At 38.6% G+C, this 21,903-nt stretch overlaps 1 protein-coding gene across 2 annotated transcripts; it reads left to right on the top strand.

Annotated features, from left to right (window-relative positions):
• The first annotated feature begins 147 nt into the window (after positions 1-147).
• Positions 148-21,818, top strand: LOC141901409 (GDP-mannose 4,6 dehydratase-like). Of its 2 annotated transcripts, XM_074788621.1 has the most exons (12): positions 148-239; positions 650-694; positions 2,550-2,637; positions 4,033-4,142; positions 4,660-4,852; positions 5,249-5,353; positions 6,784-6,911; positions 7,803-7,921; positions 11,176-11,272; positions 17,213-17,281; positions 17,397-17,462; positions 18,888-18,941. In XM_074788621.1, the coding sequence occupies exons 1-11, from the start codon at positions 159-161 to the stop codon at positions 17,457-17,459; spliced, it is 1,098 nt and encodes a 365-aa protein (XP_074644722.1). In that variant the 5' UTR covers positions 148-158; the 3' UTR covers positions 17,460-17,462; positions 18,888-18,941. The 2 variants fall into 2 exon arrangements, with proteins under 2 accessions (XP_074644722.1, XP_074644721.1); XM_074788620.1 differs by lacking the exon at positions 17,397-17,462 and having other exon boundaries at positions 18,888-21,818.
• The last annotated feature ends 85 nt before the right edge of the window (positions 21,819-21,903 follow it).

Here is a 21,903-nt window from a genome sequence, read left to right on the forward strand (position 1 = left end):
CGTGACATGTCGGGTGGTGAAACCCTTACATGTGCGTTTGTTTACCCATGTGATAACGCGTCATCGGATATACGACCCAATGAGCGTCTACTAATGGGGATATCTTTACTACGTCATTTGAGGATTCCTTCACTAACGTGGCATTCCCTGATCTGAGTATGGCGTTGAATATTGCGAGCGGTACTGAAAGTGCCGGTGACAGTCGAAAAGTTGCCCTTATAACGGGTATTACCGGTCAGGTAATTCATTCGTAAAGTTTCTGATATTTTGATTGTCGTAACGGTATATTTAATCGCTGAAAGACGTCCCAAAATGATACGAATTCATTCATTTGACTGCCAGTACCTATCAATTCAATAATCAATCCAGTTTATTCCTAGCAATAACACATTATTTACAGCATCATTTTTGGATCTCCTTAGTTCTGACAAATATTCGTCAAAAAGTATGAGCTTACATACAAACTAAACTCAGCAATTCCTTACATATCCATTTATACAACTTACCTTTAAAAGACAGGGGCCAGTTTGCAAAAGTGTGTAAGGCTATAGGTCTGTTTTTAGTCTCAACTGGACCCAATTATACTTGAATTCTGTATTTTTAATCTACGATGGTCTATGATTGTGAATGCATTTTTTTCATTTCTCAGGATGGATCATATCTAGCTGAATTTCTGTTGGAGAAAGGATATGAGGTGAGCCCCGAACTATCCATTAGAACATAAGAGAAACGTAACATTTCTATGATTGAAATAAGCAACCTAATTGTTGGTTTAATTAAGAATTATCCAATAATTACCGTGATAATCATATTGATGATAATGATAGTCACTAAATTGGGTGAAAGTTTCCTATTTATAACAGTTTCAATGCAATTATTTGGTAAATATTGTCTAAGCAGAAGTGTCTTTAGATGGGCCTAAAACTATTCTAACTTTGATGCGCAGGAGGTTGAGAGGTTGTTTGAATGGAGTCCTTCCACGCGTTCTCTGCCATACTGGATGTAGCTGGCAGTTAACATGTCAATGAGAGATGCTCTTGATCCATGTGTAGTCGGATATGAATTGGGCTTCATAGAATCTATAGGTCTATTGATGGGCCGAGAGATCTTATGTTCTAATGGAGAGACCAGATCATATTACAGTTGAGCTTGTTCGCACTTATTCGCATGACTAGGGACTGCCCAGAATGAATTTTTTTAATAATGATAATTTAATGATAATGATAATTGTCATTTATACAGCGCAGGTATCCCAACCAGTTAGTTCAAATGCATTCCAAATTTGGTATCATTACCCCCAGCCTATAACTCTATTCCTTGCATTAGTCATCTCTCCCTGGGGAGAAGTAACATTGAGCAACTACTCGGCGCTCAGAAGTCGTCTATCAGGCCAGGTACCCATTTACTCCTGGGTGGAGAGAGGCAATGAGGATAATTGTCCTGCCCGAGGACACTATGGTAATGTACGGGGTTCGAACCCATGACCTCGCTTCCCAGAGTCGAACGCTCTTACCACTCGTCCACACCAAGTCGCTTTTTCCCACCCACTGAGCGCCACGCAGGGCATTATAAGCAGGTTTGATATTTATTTTTCCAAATTGGGGAGAGACCAGAGAAGAACCTTCGACCAGGAAACTCTGTGGCCACCAGGATTCGAACCCATCAGCCCCGAATTGATGTAACCAGTGACTGTCGGCCGCTGCATTTTTCGAATTAAGTAAAATCTGAATTATGAACGATAGTTTACATTGTTCCAGTTTTAAATGGACCAAATATTTCATCGTGAAAAATCAAGATTCAAAAGTTCGAATTAAGCGAGTTCAGGGTTCCTACAGAGCCTCAAAATCCATTTTTGGGGTACAAAATCCCTAAAATTCTGAGTTTTAGCCCTTGGCCCCTTTAATTCCCTTCAAATTCTGAAAATTGTCTCTCAGAGAATTTTCTATCGCCTATTTCTAAAGGCCCTTTCTTCAAACATTCAATGTACATCATGAAGTGCTAGTGAGCCTAAGTGAATGCATTGTGTTGTTTGGTTCTAGGGCCTACTGTATTACCAACTCCAAACAAATCTATTGAAAAAACAGGGTTCTTATTTGTATATAGCTGCGTTCACGCTAGGATTTCAGTACGGTACTAAGCGTTCACACTAGGGAATTATTCGAGGCCTATTTGCAGCTTATTCAGTTCCGTACTGAAATACGCGGCTTATTAAGCGCGGAATGAGGACTGAGCTGGCCGCGTATTTACAGTAGTGTGAACGCAGATTCGGCGCTTAGCTATCCGCATATTTACATCCGTGTAGTACAGAACACTAAACACTAATTACACTCCCCTCTATTGGCACAACGCGTGACTACTATGCTGGGCTAACTAAGTGCCGAATTGCTGACTCGTGTGAACGTAACTGGCTGTCTAAGCGCCGTATTTTGGTGAATTCGGCACCAGCGAAGTACGGTACTTCGTAAGCGCCGAATCTAGTGTGAACACGGCTTATTACTCTTCTACCCAAGTTCATAACATGTACACGTTGTGTTTCTGTTTTCTTGTAGGTTCACGGTATAATTCGTCGATCCAGTTCGTTCAACACCGGTAGAATAGAACACTTGTACGCTGATCCGAAATCTCATCAACAAGGACGTAAGATATCCATCAGCGAAATATACAAATACTCTCACCTCGGTTGAATAAAACTCTCCGTTTGGGTTGATAGATAAAAAGTCCCACGCTGGAAAATCATTACTCATTGTTGTTGGTCGACGGACGAAACGTTGTAGTTTCAGATCAATGAATTTAAAAAATTTTATCTCGTACATTTACAGTGTGGAACTTATCGTTTACTTACACTTAGGCTGTGCAAATCTGAACGACCTTAGATATAGAGTAATGTCACGCTGGTAAAATGTAAAAAAAAAACATGTCTAGCAAAATGAGAAAAGTATGTGGGGCGGCCTCGAGGCAATAGCCCCTTTGAAAACGTTAGGCATATTAGTTCTAGGACTCGGCTGTACTGTTTCAACTGATACCAAAAATAGCCTTTAATCCTTAATGGTCTTAATTTATTAGATTGGCTATAACTCTGCAACTGGCCGCCCAGTAGGTTATTTGTATTGCTAGAAATATGGTGATTTAACTCGCTACTCTACGCAAGCTGTGACTTTGTGTCATTTGAGAACAGGCGGCTCGATTGTAAAGATTTGATAAAATCAATTCAAGCTATAACGACCTTTTCTGTTCATTCCACGTTTGATGGAGGCTCAATAGAAACAGTAGACTTCGGACAGCTGTGTCAGCAGTGTACATTTGTTACTGTGATTATAGATTATATGATGACTATCTATAATATAAAAATATATCTATATAGCTGTGATCACACGCGCAGACAACTTGGTTCAGGCAAAATTGGTCTGGAACAGTCCCGATTCAAATTTGGCCCATGTCTAATTAGAGAGCGTGTTCACATGTAAACCACTCACTCGATACCAAACATTGCTGCGACATGAAGCATTTCTTCGGGACTAGTTGCAATTCACACGCAATAGTTTCACCCGTGCTCAGGCCTGCTTGTCCCGGGCCCATTTTGGCATCCGTGTGAACAGTTGGACTTAGCCAAAAATGCTTGCAGGATCGCGGCTTTTACGTTGAAGACTCTAGTAACTAGACCAGGAATTTAATACTTTCGTTTGAAGTCAAGTATTGATATTGATTACTCTGATCTTACAAAAATACGTCCCTATTCACATTGTGCACAAGAAAAAGTGTTCTGAAAAATTTTATTGACGCCGTAAATTCTGCTTAATCTGGATCATTTTTGCTCTGTTGAAGCTAATCAATCTTCTTGATTATTAGCAGTACCGTATGCAGAAATCCCAACTAGAAATATATAACAAAAATCCACGTTGGAAATTCTCTAATGGGATGATTAGTTTTACAAATAAAATTTATGCCTAGTTTAGGTGTAGGAAGAAATCTCGTCCACAAGTCCGATGCACTTTTATGCATTGGTATACGTAAAAATATACTCGTTTATTTCAGGTATGAAACTGCATTATGGTGATTTAACGGATAGTACGAATTTAGTGAAGATCATAGCTCAAGTTCAACCTACTGAAATATATAATCTCGGTGCGCAGAGTCATGTCAAGGTTAGCAACATGAACAAATCTACTCTTTGAGAAGAATTTGAGCGAATATTTTTGTTTATTTTTGCACAGTTATCCGTAGTTACTACATGATTGTGTATAACATTACATTAGACTTAAATGTTTATCCTCACAATTTCTTGGATTAGTGATTAATCGTTGACTAGATATAGGAAACTGAGCAGGAAAACCAGGCTTCTTTAATAAAAACCACAATGCGCACCGAGTACCACCAGCTTCCTTGCCAGGTGGCGTGCACAACAACGAGACAACTCCATCGAATTTCAATTCACTTTCAATTAACTTTCATTTCGATCCTACGCCCAATCTAGCAATTCACGTCTCTTAATGAACACAGATTTATCTTTAGGGTTCATATTATGGCGAAATCTTTATTCATCATTTGTAGAATTTGAGAAGTTATGGTTAGATTTCAATTGAATTTAAGGAGAAATCGGGCATTTTTGTCAAAATCCTCGATTGCTACAAGTCCTTATTGATTGCTTCGATTATTTCGCAGGTTTCCTTCGAATTAGGAGAATACACTGCCAATGTCGATGGTGTTGGTACATTGCGACTGTTAGACGCGATATGCACGTGCGGGTTAACGAACAAAGTGCGATTTTATCAAGCTTCTACCAGCGAAATGTACGGAAAAGTGCAAGAGATTCCGCAAAAAGAAACGACGCCGTTCTATCCTCGATCGCCTTATGGTAGGTGTTAGAATTCCTGATAGAATCAGGCACGTTGGAAGCAATTTTTGACGGGTTCTGATATTGCAAATTTACTTCAATTTCGTCAATAACATGGCATAGAAAGAAAAAAACGTCATTCATAAAATTATTGCTGTGGCTTTCGGCGCTGCAGTCGCTACACATCCATTGCCACTAAAAACAGACCCAACTTTGTGATTAGTGGGTCTACTTGTACAGTCTACGCTTAGATTTAAGATCGATCTCATCCATCTGGTTCTATAGCCAATCTGAGCTACCGGTGGTCTTATGATTTAACAATTTTTGGACTTCAGTCGTGATTCGTGCAACTAGGCACTGTATTCTGAAATGAATGAATTGTGAATGAGTGATGAAGGTGTTTCTTTATGTTTTCAGGGGCGGCAAAGGTCTATGCATACTGGATCACCGTAAACTATCGAGAAGCTTATGATATGTACGCTTGTAATGGTATTTTATTCAACCATGAAAGTCCTCGCAGAGGTTAGTTTGATACATTACTTACTTTGTGGGTAGAAACAAACTTGTAACGATAAACAATTTACGCTCAGTATTTGTTCTCATGAATAGGCATGACAACATATCTCGCAAAAATTAAACTAAAGACAGCCCTGCCAGTCTAAACTCGAAACTGATTCTGAAATCAAACAATCTTCAACATTTCCAAAATCAACCGGAAAAACAACAACATTTTCCACCATAAACTCCCGAACAGTCTCAGAAAATACGATCCTCTATTCCGACAAGTCCTCTTCCTTCTCCTGTGTTATCATTATCGTCGCCATCAGAGCACATGAAATGTATGAAATTCTATGGATTCGGAAGAAAGATTCCGGCTTATGTCTCAACGAGACTTACTTCATTTCAAGAAAAAGTTCAATGGCTATAGTGATAATTCAGGAAATAAAGTTGAAAAAACTTCAGTTTAAAAAAAAACATACAGTCAAACTTTCTTTAGTCCTAGTCGGAATCTGCATTAGCATTATTTAGATGTCTTGTCCAAATGTGCTTAGACTAAGATAGTTGTAAATTGAATTCATTAGGAAATACAAATTGGTACTCAAATATGGAGAAAACATACATTATATGGAAACTTAACTGGTGATGACTGTAGCAGTGCACCCTCGATTATCCACCAACCTTATGATGGGGTCAATTTTGACAGACAAGCAATGTTGGTGCATCAAACCAGGAAAAAAATCTTTCTATTGATATATACGTTGATGGATTGCTGGTTTTAACTTTAGATTACTTTTTCAGCGAAAGTCAGTACAAGACGAGCTCATTTTGCTGGATTGACCATTGTGCATTGATTAAATGTATAAAACAATAAACTCAAGATATATACTCCATGTGCAGCCTTTCTGTCACCCTCGGCAGGGATTCGAACCTGACGGCACCGAGACTCGCCTTGAACCTGATGGCATTGCTAGACTCAGTCACGGCATAAAACCCTGTCACACTAGACCGGTCCGCAGGTTTGCCGCAAGAAAACTTGCCATCAGGCTCAAATTCCTGCGGAGGGATGCCTTTCTGTTGGCCTACATAAAAGTGTCATGATGCGCAGCGCTGTACTCAGTGAGTGGCATATAGAAGCTATGTAGTTGATTTTCTCTGCGATAAATCGAGACAACATACTATAGAATTTGGAAGTCGGGATATCAAAACCTGTGGTGGATGGCAGCTAACGGAATATAGTGGATAATCGGACATAAATAACGTTACAGATATCCATCCGTAAATAGACATTTTTATGCAAACACTGAGACTGGCAGTTACTCTGAGGGCGGAGAATTGAGAGTGCACTGTATCAGTTCATTACGTAGTGACTTCTATGTACCGGTATTCATCCTGTGTTGTGAACAACCAGTTATGATTTTATTATCTAATTAGAAGCAAATTTGTTTTTTAAGGTGAGACCTTTGTCACGCGAAAAATCACTCGAGCCGTTGCGAAAATCTTTCTCGGCCAACAAGATTGCCTGACGTTAGGAAATTTAGATTCGAAACGAGATTGGGGCCACGCTAAGGATTATGTAGAGGTAGGTAGTACTATCGATGTTATTTATTTGCTAAACAGTCGAAAGTGTTGGACAGTGTTTGTTAGTGGTGCCGCCTACTGTGTGATAAATGAAGTAAAAGTAAATTTTGGAGACAATCTCTATTAGATGATTATCTGAATAGTACAGTGCTGCCACCTTCAATGAAAAATAAGAATGCATCATATCGAATAATGCAGGGAGGTTCTCTGTAGTATGTGTGTATGATTTCATGTAAAATGTTTATATACTTTGATATCTAGCTAATATGCATTGTTCAAGGGGTTCTAAGTCAGTCGATGTGCACTATCATGTCATCAATATCGGTGTTTCAAAATAACAATTACAATTGTGAATTTTGGCGATTTAATTTTGTGATCAAATAATTTTCTAATTAAATTTTGTAATTAGATAACTGTTTTCTTATTTTTGATTAATTTCAATAATTATTTTTGAGAGGATGTGCACTACGTCATCGATATGTCGGGGTTAGACTGGTTGCCGGTCAATTCAATTATCGATATATTCAAATCCAAACTAACTTTAATGATCCGACCTTATCATATGAGTAATATTACATTGTTTGTTGTCGACAATATCATGCAATATATGTTTGAGCTATTTTTCAAGACGTCAATAAACTTACAAATTAGTTTACTTGTTTGAATATTCCAGCGCAAAAAAACTACACCGCGGCTACTAATTCTTTCATCTATTAGATATTTCTATTGTGCTGCGTATTCTATCGAAAGAAATTAGTTTGTTTTCAAATCTTTAACTTCGACGAGTGAAATTTCATTGATGACTGGTGTTACTCGGTACGGAAGTTATTTATTTAGATCGTTATTAATTGATTGCCTTAAAAGAAAGTTTTACGTAAATTCGCTTTTGCAGGCAATGTGGTTAATGCTACAGCAGAATCAAGCCGAAGATTATGTAATCTCGACCGGGGAAGCGCACAGCGTCAGGGAATTCGTTATAGCAGCATTTAAACAAGTAGATGTAGATATAATGTAAGTTTTATTGTATTGCCGACTACAGTGACATGTGTCATCATAATGATATCTAATGTCCATTTCAACCTTTGCATCTGGTGTTATATGAAATCAGATGCTATCTTTATATGGGTTGATACGATTTTTCGATAGTTGAAATCCTGTGTATTCAGTTTTCATTTGAAAGTTATCGAATTCAGATCCGATGACGCTCCTAAAAATGAATAGGGTTTCGAAAGTAGGCGTATAGTCAAACTCGCTTAAGTGGTCGCAGTCCGATATAGATGGCTTATCCAAATGACGACTTGCATTTAGTAAATTGAATTGGAAATAAAAATTTGGACTCAAAAATGAAGGCGACTTATGAAATGTGCTGATTTACATGATGACGACTTAATGGAGTTTGACTGTAGCGTATCAAATCTACTTGAGCCGGATATTGATCTATCCAGATGTAATTTATTTTTCCGTCCACATATATAGATATTATGATGTTTAATCTGAATTTCTTAGAACGCAGATTGATTTCATTGGACCTAAACAATCCTGAAATTTGTCTTCCCGGTAATAAGATGTTTTAGACAACTCGATACTTGCAAATCAAAAAAAAAAATCGACTTTTATTTCCTAAAATCTTTAAGTCGTTGTCTACGTATGCATAGATATGTGTGAAATATGATTTTTTAAATCGGAATTTCTTTAAAAAAAAACAGATTAATTTCATCGGTCCCAAATGATCCCGAAATTTACCTTATTTAGATCTTTTTAGACCGCCACTCTAAAATAAATCTAATTTTATATCCGAGAATCTTTAAGATACACTTTGAAAAAGTTGTTGAAAATGTTTGGAAAAATCATTATTTACGTGGTTAGTTAGGCTACTAATCCTTCAATTTAAGGTTTATGAGAAATTTCCTTACTAAAAAAGTAGGACCGTGGACTCGAAATACGACAGATTTCTATGTACCATCGGTTTCATTTGCAATTTCCGAGATCGACGATTGGCAATTTTCGGATTTCGAATTAAATAGATTTCTCTGAATTCCAATCCGAGTTACGTCGAGTCAGCGGTAGTTATCATCAAACGCCTTGTAATTGTATTTAATACGGCGTTTGATCATTTGCATATTAATACATTACGAGTCATTACATATTGAATATCAATTATCAAATCACGCTGACAAGTCTTGTGTACACGAACCGCGCGACGCTCGGAGAAAGCGTTATCGTATCATCCTCGGGGCTGTAATTACTATGCGCAGGTGCTGCGTCGTCGTTGTTGTCTTTGCCATCTCGCCGGAAAATGCGGCCAACCTTTCGTTGTTGTCTCGGGCCGGTTTCAATATATTGATACTGCCCTCGTCGCGTATTGGTTAACGCGCAGAATCTGTGTACACACGCGCTGACGAGCGTTTCTGCGCTAATGGTCAGCGCGGCGTCGCCCGGCGGCGACCGCGGCTCAGCCGCGTTACGTTCGGGCGACTGGCACTGCGCACACAAATTTACTGTTTGATACACGTCGGCAAACAATGTTTAGTGGACTCGTGCCCCGGATGCTCGTTAAACTCGCTCGATTTCTGCCGATTCGGTTTGGATTGTGTAAGTGGTCGGCGTGTATTTTACGGCGACCCCGAAGGCACGCGTGCACGCATCCCCGCTTATTTCAAATTGACTTCTAAGAAGCTGAGAAAATTTCCGGCTAGAATTCCATCTTCGTTTTTCATCTCGTGCTATGATTCTTTTGCTCAAAATTTGAGAGTTGCCCCTATTATAAGCCGTGGTCACACAGAGACGATTAGTGGATCACAGGGGCGGATCCAAGCTATATTCCCTGTATTCCAGAATATAGTCAGAAAAATGTGAATAACATATTTTCTAGAAGTACCGAATCTGACAGAGGTCCAGAATGCCTTTAGATACTAGGCAAATAAGCCATTTTTCAAGTTTTTCGTGGGGAGCAAACCCCCCTTAATTAGCTTTGCCGCTGGCGTATCACTGAGCAATAATTTTTAGGAATATAGTCAAATTCACTGGCTGGATCCGTCCCGGGATCAGGTCTGAGTCAAATTAGGTACGTGCCTTATTAGAGCAAGAGAGCCCAGTCAAACATAAACCGCTTACTCGATACTAAACAATGCCAAAGAATGCGAGATGAGTCACTTCTGGAACCAGTTGCGATTCACAGGCAATAATTTGACCGGTGCTAGAATTTGGTCCGACATATTTGGTCGGGCCAAACAGGCAGGCACCTGTGTAAATGGTTGTTTGGGTCTCTTATTTGGCATGAACTAAAAACGCTCCTGCGATCGCGGCTGTATTTTGTCTGCTGCTGGACAATTTTTTGTCGGATTCTAGCCACTGCCAGGTCTCTGAGGAAGCTAGGAATTAATGTTGTATCTTAGACGTGATAACTCGTTCATGCAAAATGAGTATTGATTCAAATTAAGTATTGAGTTATCTCAAAAATTAAGTATTGAGTTATCTCAATACTTAACGTCTTGATTGTTGTAAGATGGAATACGACAGACTCAAATATAACCAACGAAACCGTATATACATGTATTTTGAAGAGAGAATTTTCAAGATATTGTGTACTAATCTCAATCAATTATCTGACAATGGTCTTTTTGATATCTAATTTTGAAAAGCATTATACTTTACGAAATACTTTACAAAGTCTAAAATCTTGAAGACCATAGATTGTACCATTCATTGAATGCTTAAAGATTTTCCTAGATTTTCAAGTTTGATAGAAAGCAGTGCAGTTTACATATCTTTCATATACTTACATATCACCTTCTCATTTGATGGATGTAATGATATTTCGACCCCGTAAAAACCGTTTCAATGTTTATACATTGATTCCTAGTTTGCCTTATTTAAGGGGTTCTACGTTAGTCGATGTGCATTACATCATCAATATTGGCGTTTCAAAATAATAATCACAATTGTGGTATTTGGTTTCTATTTTGTAATCAAATATAGCCTATTTCATAGCTCTAATTTTATATTTGATGAATTTTAATAATTGTTTTGAGAGGATGTGCACTACGTCATCAATATATTGGGGCTAGACTGGTTGCCGGTCAATTCAATTATCGATATATTCAAATACAAAATAACTTAATTTGATCCATTCATAATTCGTGTTATTTTTCAAGGCGCCGATAAACTTTGGAGTGAATCTAAATTAAGTTAGATTTGGAGTGAATCTAACTTATAAGGTTCCCGATTTGCGGCTGTTGATTTGTGCGGTTTTTATGCTTTTACAGCTGGGAAGGCAAAGGATTGAACGAAGTTGGTAAAGATGAGAAAACCGGCGTAGTCCGCGTGCAAATTGATCCGAGATACTACCGTCCAACTGAAGTCGTAAGTAAAATACTTCGAATTCTGTCGAGACAACAGGGATTTTTAGTTTGCGGGTGCCATGTTTGAGTCCGTGTTGTTGAATTTTTCTCCCCATATTTATTTCCAATTTAACTTTCTCATTTCATTCATATCTCTGGATACGATGAAGATTTTATTCATTTTTCCTGATTGTGTCCCTACGAATTTACTTTTTTGTCCATGATGTGGAAATTGATAGGTTGGCAGGTCTTGGTAACAGACTTTTATTCGGATGCCTCTCATGAAATGTTCGTCGCACATACCTGTTTGTCCCGGGGGGGGGGGGGAAGGGTGTGTAATATAGATATCGGTGTAGATTTATTTGTCTACAATTTAGTGCTATCACCTGTAGTATTTACCATACTAGCACCAGTGTGTTTCCAAACAATTGTACACTTATTATGAATTGAGTTACAGTTAAGTATAATTATTTGGCGCGGGAACCGTTTCGACTCAATATTGAAGGTTAAACATGGTCCGATGTTTCGCTTGTAAACGGCAGAATTTTAAAACAAATACGATATACTGCACTCGGGTAAATAGTTCGGAGGCATTTGCTATAGATCTCTTCCCACGTGTCTTACTTTCCGCATTAGATAAATTATTATTCTTAGGTGGAACGATCAAAGGTATGGGACTGGTCAAGTGTTTTCAGATTGTTATGGTTGCGGATCGTCGATATTCGATTACTGCTGAATTGCGTGCTTCTGTGTTGAAAATGAACGTATCTAAATCGCAACAATGTTAAGACTTCCCAGAAAATATGAGGGAATATCCAGAAGATGTCTCCTTACTGAAATCTTCTCTAGAAAAATCTTAGAACCGTCGCATTTCAATAGAATATCAATTGAATTTCTATTATCTAACTCGAATTATCACTTAAATCAATATTGATAAACATCTCAGGTCCCAATTGTTTTCAGTTGGGAGTCTGCTATACAGGGTGTGTCTGAAAATGTGTTACCTAAGCTTTTAGAGACTCCATTTACGACTCAATTTTCATGACCATTAGTAGTTTCATGACCAAAAGCTAGTGCTTAGCAGCCATGCCTGACTTATTGCATTTCAACATTCCATCCTCGAGCAGACATCCAGCTCCACCAACCTTACCCCGCAAATAATTCATTTAGATCATAGATCATAATTAATGAATGATTTATCTTGAAGCTAAATGTAACGCGTTTTTGTGATCCGCTAGCTATCGCTTTTTTGGAAATTGAAATTTAAGCACCCATAAGCCAAAAAGCTATAAGATGTTTGAGGTAGATTAGTATTTGGAATATGCGTTAGTTTCGCTTAATTTTTACGTGTCCAGGTGCAGCCCGAGGTCTTTACCTCCTCGGAGAGAGTAAGCGTGGTGGGCTGAAAACTAACAACACATTCAATAACAAATGCAATACGTGCCGTAAGTACCACTTTAAAAGCTGTAGTTGAAAGTTTTGCTGAAGTGTCTGGAGAGTTTATCGTTTTATGAGAAATGGCCAACGAAAAGTAAACCAAGTTGATTGTTTGTAAGTGAAAACGTAATTTGTTTTTCGCAATTTGTTCGTCGTTTTAGTTTTCAAAGTTAATTTGTCAGTGAGTCAAGTGCTTGAAACTAATTTGTCTGTCTATCAGTGAGTCAAATGCTCGGTGCCACAACGGCTTGCTTATGAAATTCATATGTAAATGAATACAAAGAATTTTAGCAAACGATTTTAGTTTATTATCTGAACGTTCGAATTACGATTCAACATAAAAACTAGGGGCAGAGTAGCATGTTTTTTTTTTGCCCGATCACGGCGATTTAATTCAGCAGTGAATTTATATGCCCGATACAAGCGGGCACACGTGGCAATCAACTCAAAAGATTGGACAGCGTACGCCGACCAGTCATAGAGAGTTAACAAATCACATGACATAAAAAATGCATTCTAATGGGCTTGCGGGCAGGCGTGCGAATATGCTGGCGATCCGATCGCTGGCCATGCTAAAAGTCCATGCTAAACTTTAGAATGGACTGAAATTAGACCATGAAGGCTTGTTTATGACAGAGTGCAACTGAACTGAGAAGAAATGCGATCGGTCGTTTGCCACAGAATCACTAGCAATAGAACCGTACGACAAATTAAAATTGCCTCGCGACATCCTATAGGAAATTGCGCAGGTCGTAAGCAATTCAACCAGCAATTAGTTGGTTTTTGAAAAAAAGGATTTAGTAATAGGACCAAAAAAAAAAACTGAATTTGCCTTTATTTAGGAATTGATAAATGTATTCAGTAATTTTATAAAGAAATCATATATTCACATCAGTCTAAGTCTCAGTCTAAGTTGTGAACGCTTGGTTCGTTCTTGAAATTGGGACTGACCAAATTCTAAATAACATAATTTATTAGTGAAAACATGGCCATAGACAAGACTTGTTTGAGCTTCTATTAGGAACATAAATTGTGGCGTTGATTTTTGTTTTTTGCCACTCGCGAATATCACGGTGTGATATTGTCACATATATTTCGTTGGACGGTCAATCAACCAGCTCGATTTCTGTGGCGTGTTTATTGGCAGACTTTTCGTTAAATGTTTGATATTTGTCGGCTAAACTCTTAATTGTCTCGCCGACAGAATCGGTCCACCCGTCGGGGCGAGGAAATGACAATATCAACACACATCTGGGCGACAGTCATCAGGGCCTCTGCGTGTATTGTCCAGTGAATAATTGCTCGGACAACACTTAAGCAGTTTGATAATTTGTTAAGTGTTTATGAACAGCGGACTGATCAGTTCTCACGATTTGAAAATAAACAATCAAACACGTTCGATTCAATCCGTTCAATGCGATATATTAATTTATTTGCATTCAATAGAATTTGCGTCCGCGTCTATTGTTTGTTCGTATTTTACGAACATTGAAAGCAATCATCTAATTTCACCTGGTCTCAAATAAAACCGCTTGTTTTGAAAGGAAGCCCTGCAGTAGGATTCGCGTGAAGGGGGTTTCTTGTCAATATGAACGAGTCACTTTGTGTCCTGTTCCATTTGATCATCATCCCCTTTTCAACGGGATGGATTTGGTCATCCTCCCTTGGCAGGGATTCGAACCTGATGGCACGGTACAAAACTGCCACACTAGACCAAGCGCGCAGGTACATTATGTCATTATTACTATAAGCCAATCAGAAATATTGTTTTATTCTAGCCAGGTTTTTCCTATTTTTAGTTTATCCATGAAATTTGTCTCATATGTGATAATACAACAGGCAATCTAATAGGCGCCAAAGGTCTCAGGGACGGATCCAGGGGGGTTCCGAGGGTTCTGGAATACTGTCGAGCTTTGTCTGTGCCCCTGAAAACCACGAGTTTGATGTTTAGTGCCCTTTTTGCCGTGGTTTCACATACAAAGTGCTCTCTCCCATAATAGTGAGTGCCCTTATACCATTCAGAACCCCCTCGAGATAGGGCCCTGAATCCGTTTCTGGGTCTAGTGTGCAAAGTTTCGTGCCGTGACTGAGTTCGAATCCCTACCAGGGTAGGATGGAATTAGGTGGAGGTGCATCTAGGTTATGCATTTATAAGTGAGGTACCCCTATTCGGGAATGACCCTTTTTCCTTTCAAGTCAGATTATTACGACAGAGTATTACGTACAGAGTATTACGATATGTTATAATCCAGGGGCTTGTTTTATAGACTTGTCAACTTCAACCTGGGTGTGAACTCTCAATTGAAACTGAATTGAATTAGCCCCCGGGTTCAAGTTAGTAACAGTCTATAAAACTGGGCCCAGGAAATTCTTCAATTATAAATTGGCGTCAAGTTTCCATAGGTACCATTGTTGCTTTCTAAAAATATGCCTATTATTTATTATATTAATATGTGTTTTCTTTCTTACACCATGCCAACTCGAGACTTCTAGATCTTCCACTCCATGAATTTTCATACGCAATCTTTGAAAAGTATCATTAGGGTTTAAATACTCTTTGTAGTGTTATATTATCACTAATCTACGTCCAATGACTTTGAGTAGGTCTTTAGTGACAGTTATTGCCAAGAGAGCCTTAGTAGTATAGTTATAGAGGGGTTCTGGCACAGCTAACTTTTGGGCTAAGTAGGCTAATATGAGCTATTGAGCTAACTTTTGAGCTAAATTGGGCTATTGTCGGCTAGCTTTTGAGCTTATGAGTTCTAACATTGAGCTAATGCATGCTAATACCGAGCTAATGCGATTACACCATACTTATATATGTATATGGTTTACATTGTTTTATCAATTCAGATTTCGGTAAAATAACTGAAATCCCTTTCACATACAATAATAACATTACTGAAAATTACTCAATACACATTCCAAAAATAGTATTAACAACCCAGCGTTGGAATACATCAGCACAGCATTAACACACTAGCCCAATAGTAAGCTCGCATTTGCATATATTAGCTGAGTAGTTAGCATAAATTAGCTCGGCATTAGCTCAATGATAGCTCATCATTAGCTTAGTATTAGCATGCATTAGCTCAATTTTAGCACGCATTAGCTCAAAAGTTAGCCGACATTAGCCCAATTTAGCTCAAAAGTTAGCTCATTAGTTAGCTCACATTAGCCCACTTGGCCCAAAAGTTAGCTGTGCCCTCTATAACTATACTACTAATGTTGATTTAAGAGAGCCTTGATTGATATTGCATATAGGTTTTTTAGCACAATTTTTTTTACATGAATGAATCTTCAATTGATAGTTGATTGAAACAACTTGCTGCACTTCAGTTCCTTCAGAGGGCCAATATCGGTAGGCTGGCTTGAGAGTTAGCACTCACTCCAGTGTTAGAGGATAACATCCATCTGTTTGTCAGAGTTAACCAGTGGATAGTTGACACAGTGCCAATTAAAAGTTTATTGTTACTATGCTATTTATCCGCTGGTTAACCATCTTTAGAGCAACTGGCCCAAGGCGGAATGAGAATAATTTCATAAGTTTGCATCATCTTTTTATACAAAATAATGAGTACTAAGCATCAGACAGGTTCGATCTGAGTGTCAGCGGCTTAGAATCTGGGGGGAAGGCACCGGATGTCTTGAATCAGAAGGGCTCATTTGTATAAATACACTTGTTCATCAGCTTTGCTCTGTTTACGCGTTCTTGTACTTGCCCGAGTCCAAACAAATGCCAGGTGAACACCGAGAAAGCAGTACCTTTGTTGTGAGGTTCGGTAATAAGCGTTGTTGTTTGCGCGTTGTTATTTCTAAACATCGCTGAGCGGCGCCATGTGCGAGGCAGAAGCCACGCAAGATATGATCCTTCGGAACCTCAACAATTTTCCCTCCAATTACAAGATGAATTCGCCTGATTCTTCATTCATTTCGACTCAGGTTTTCCTCTATTTGTTATTTCTTGTTTGTTGTGAAGGCTGAAACGGGGATTACGCGGAACCATGTTATATTGAAGTTCGCACCTTCGGGGCCCGTGTAATTCTATCTTTGCTCCTCGCGGTCGGGAGAGGACAGCATCAGATATTGGAAACATGAGTTGATGAGAAAATATTTTTGTTATTGTTTATTCCTGAATAAATGCCTTTTTCACATGAGAAATCTACTCCCTAAAGATTTCTAACTGAAAAATCGTTTTTTGTGTTTCTGTTCTACGGCAAAAAAGACAAGAAACACTGATAATTTCTCTTGTTTGGACAAGAGGAAACAATTTGTTTCATGTTTTTGGAAGTCCGTAACTGTCCGGCTGAAGCGTAGCGCATACTTGTGGCTTGTTTCATGATGCGTGTAGGTCCAAAACACGAAACACAGTCTACAACGCAAGCACGCAGTCACGACACAAGCCCGCAAAGCATTCCTGTTTCATGTTGAAGTCTTGCTTCATGCGCTGGGCTTTAATCGTTGAAGGCCTTGATATAATAGCAACGACTATTTGATAACGGTAAATTTTTTTTTCGTTCTGCAGGAATTCCTTCTCGGTGATAGCACGAAGGCGCAAACGAATTTGAAGTGGAAACCAAAATATGATTTCAGCGTAAGTAATAAATGTAGCTGCGCCAAAATTTCTGTTGATAGTTTTACATGAAGCCATACAGAATCCTATTGGATCGATGATATAGCTATTATGATTTCGTGCCATTCGATTTTAGAAACTCGTCGAGGAAATGGTTGAGTATGATCTCATACTAATGAAGAAACAGCCGAATGCTTAAAATGTATTACACACAAAAAACATGATTACCATTCTCTGAGACTATTCTTAAACGGTTGTGGATTTTGACCTTAAACAGTTAACTAATTGGATAGTTAGACTAATTTTAACTCGGAGTTGAATCTTAACTCGACAGCACCTAGTTCCACGGATGTTGGTGAAGTTTGACTTGAGAGTTAAGGATTTGAAATGTACTGCTTTTGACTCAAAATGTCAAGCTCAATTCTGTGGAATGAAGTCCCTGAAATGTGGGTCTTAGTCCCGGAGCTGAATTTATAGACGTGTATTAAATCAGCCCTGGATCAGGATTTTTAGACATCAGTTTAGTTCCGTAGTTCTTGGTAAAATTGAAACTAATTTTAAATGTTTTAACCCGAGAGTCCGATTTAACCGAGTTAATCGAAGTTAAAATCAGTCCATTTCGTATTACCTTAACTCCAAAGTCAAATCATAACTCACAGGGGCGGATCCAGGATGCAGAGGGTGTGCAAGCCCCCCACCTTAATGTCGAGTTGCCATAAGTTTTTAAGTTGATAATTGACATGGTGACAATGGAAAGTGTATCCACCCGGTGGGTAAAATTTTATGCTGATCTTCGAGCAACTGGTCCCAGAAATGCAGTCTATGAATCCATCTGTTGTGACAGTGTTCAGACAATCTAGTTCATTAATAAGAGTTTACGAATGAGTTAAGCAGACACGGAAAAATATAAAATGCCGTCCACAAAGCAATGTGAGCTTATCGAGTCTCTGGATTATCACCCTCTGGGGCCAGTTCCAGGCTTGGACTTAAGACCAGTCTAAGACCATTTTAGATCCGTACCCAATCTAACAACTTAAGACCAGTCTTTGGCCAATTGAGAAATGGTGGTGTCAAACTGCATTTGTTCTGTTTTCTTCTTTGAACTCGTCTCTATTATTCAATTTTGTCCAGATTTTCTGTCCTAAATCTAGAATGGTCATTGCAATTCCTGTACATTTATTTCATTTTAGAAATGCTTTAATGACTGTACATAAGCTTTGACATCGTCTGAGTTTCCGCTTTAAAAATTGTACCGTTTTGACAGAATTGTGAATTTTTTCTAATACCTTAATTGAATTGTGTGTGCGTGTGCCCATTAAAATAGTTAAATGTAAGTCTCATAAGTGTAAACGTTGAAATTTATTTCTAGAATTCGAATCCTCGGTTTCCATGATAAAGGAGATTATTATCCTTTCGATATTTTAATTTTTCGACAGCGTGATTGCGGGACTTACATTTCACTCTACGCGACTCATTGCGAAGTTTTACCTCGTCAATTCAACGAATTATAAAAATCGAGATATTCGAATGATCGTTTTCAAATTTTTAAGAAAACACGAATCGCGTAACCCAGTGGTCCGATACTAAGTTTATGTTTTAATGTAGTTTATATTTTTCATTTTCGTAGAGTTTGGTGAAAGAAATGGTCGACGCCGACATCGACCTTATGAAGAAAAGCCCGACTGCCTAACGTCGGAATATCGTAAAGGAAATCTCAGTGAAATCTCTTCGTTGTTGTTGTCGGTGAACAGACGGAAATTCATCTTACTCTCTCGACCATCGGTATGGATATCATAATACACAGGAGTCTGGTGGTCAAAATACTTGCCTTTTTTGTCCAAGAAATTAGTCGGTTGACTTTTCTAACTTTTTAAACTGCTGCTTGTGCAGATATTTATACATTATTACGGTATACGAAACTATTGTAAATCAAAGCCGATGTTCTGATTATTTATGATGTACAGGCCCTGGCTCTACAGTTCTCAGTTGGAATTTTATCCTAGTAGAGTTGAGATATTGGAAATAGTTCGCACTATAGCCTCGTCTACACTTGCTTCTTAGACCCGGGTTATGCATCTACACTCCGCTAGAAACACAGGTCAAAGCAGAGTTAGAAGAAGGGTACACTCCACATTAAACTCGCATTCGCATCCGACTTGGTATTTTTTCTAGTGTAGACGGTAAAGTCATGTTCAATGGGGCGTTCGAGCTCAACAATTGACCTTGAACTTCATACGACCTAAGCTGAATTAAGTGTAGACACTACCTGTTGCGAATGGGGGGATGGCTTCATCGAACCCGCGTACATCAAAACCCAGGTTAAACGAGCTAGTGTAGCCGTAGCTTATGGGTCAAACTTTAACAACAACTGTGGAATTCAGTCCACGACTTAATTCCATGGTTAGAGTGACCTGTGGAACCGGGACCTGATTTATGAAATGTACCCAAAGTGGTTAACATTTTAATGTTACTTAATTAATTTTAGAAATATTGAATCCTTTATTGCTATATATAGAAGGATTTTGTGGAAACCGGCTTTTATGAAGAACAATCGTGACGCGTAGCTTGTTTTGGTGGTACAATCGGATCCGCTTGATGCGGATCCTTTGGGACCGACAAAATTCATCCATTCATACAAGGAATCTGGATTTCGATATCATATTTTATGTCTATTTTTGCATAGATGGACCTTTAATGATATCTAGATATGATCGAAATCCGGATTAAGCGAGTTTGGCAGAAAAATATTTTGGTTACAAAAATATTTCTCTGGAAATGCTGAACGCCATGGTTACACCGGGATTTAAAGATTGAATTGTGATTCAAACCCTCATCAAACCCAAAAAGACTCCTATGAAAAAGGAAAAGGTGTTCCTGTGGAATACATTCATGATGACGGTGCCATTGTCGAAAACGTTTTCCGTGCGATGAAGTACAGTAGATCTCGCTTAATCTAGATTCCGGTCTTATCCGGACATCATGTATGCAGAATATGCGGTTTCATCCAGATTTTTTATTTTTCAAAATTGGACTCATTTCATCGGTCCCAAATGATCTGAATTAAGCAGGATCTACGATTTAAATGAAATTGTGGCTGTAAGATAACTGGGGGCCAGTTTTGACCTTAATCGAGTCGACCCAAAGTTTAGGTTAAATTTGGTGTATAAGACGGGCCCCCAGGCAGGTATTACAAATTCTGAATACAATTTCCCAGCATTTGCCGGTTGCTGTCATAATTAATGTCGAATCGTTTTCTTATCATTTGGGCTTAAGGATCAAACATAGAACTGACTCCTGGTCAAAAACGTGATCAATTTTACCGATCATGGGGGATGTTTAATCATGATGGTCTATGTATTTCGATAATCAGTATATCATATCAGTCACCAAGCTTTAAACTAGCCTCATCTCTCGAGATTTTCCATATGTGTATGAAATCAAACATTCCTGGTTTGAAGCAGTTACGAACTTAATTTATTTTTGTATGTTTATTTATTAGTTTATTGCTGTTATTGCGTTTGTCGTCACAACTGCTTATATTATTTAGATGGACAACGAAATCTGATGAGTCGAAATAGAATAGATAGGGTCTCATATGAATGCTGGGACATTTATATTACCCGGTACATATGTAGGTCTTTTGTTGAGATTAACAGGCCTGTGCCGAGCTTTTTTGAGGGATAGTTCTATTTCAAGAAAAAGGGCACTTTTTATCGAAAAAGGGCAGCCATCTTAAATATGAAGTGCCTGGGTACCTGTATTAATCATTTGAGAATGAATTACTTTTCAATTTCCAAATAAAACGTGAAAATTTTATCCAAATTTCAAAGAATCTTTACCCAAGTTTTTTTTGCACTGACTGTTTGAATGGCACTGTTTGAAAATTTAGGGGGTTCGGTCACTACCCCCCAAACACCCCCCCCCTCGGCATGGGCCTGATTGAAGGTAGGGACACGTGAGCGTATTTTCAGCCGTGTGCCCATCCACAGCCACGACGACGATCTTGTCATGCGACTTAATCACCCAGCACAATTATTTATGCAAGTTATGGCATCGTCTGAAAATTCGCTCATCTGTCCGCACTGAGCGATTGATTTCTATCAACCAATAAGGTGCATTGTCGATAGCCTGTCCTAGCGATACTTGTGCCCATTTTTTCATCAGGCGCTTATATTCCCTGGCAAATTTAATGGTCACGATCAAGCAAAAAAATACGCTCGTGTGCCCCTGGTTTAAGATTATCTGACATGAAATTCGCTTCTCAAAACTTGCGAGTTTCGCTTCTCTTAAATCCGGCTATCCCACCAGATGGCGTGACGTACCGTCGGTCTTAGTAGTTCGCATCGATCTCAATGAACTGGATTCCTAATTCGAAATGTCAGTCGAGCGACTTCTACTCGATGTTTGGGATGGTATCGATTGAGATAGTTGATTGGATTTTGCGGTAGTGAAGACCGAATAAGTGGGCTTCTTGCTAAAACCTGGCGGGGCGGTGACTTAATCTGTTTATGAACATATGTATTGATATGGAAATTGGGTAATAAATGTGCACTTACGACGAAATTTCTTTCTTTAGTAGTTATCATTGGGTTTTTACATGGACTCGGCGCTCAGTTTCTAATGGTGAATAGATCTACACTCAT

This window comes from Tubulanus polymorphus, chromosome 3 (genome assembly GCF_964204645.1).
Source record: "Tubulanus polymorphus chromosome 3, tnTubPoly1.2, whole genome shotgun sequence".
Lineage (NCBI taxonomy): Eukaryota > Metazoa > Nemertea > Palaeonemertea > Tubulaniformes > Tubulanidae > Tubulanus > Tubulanus polymorphus.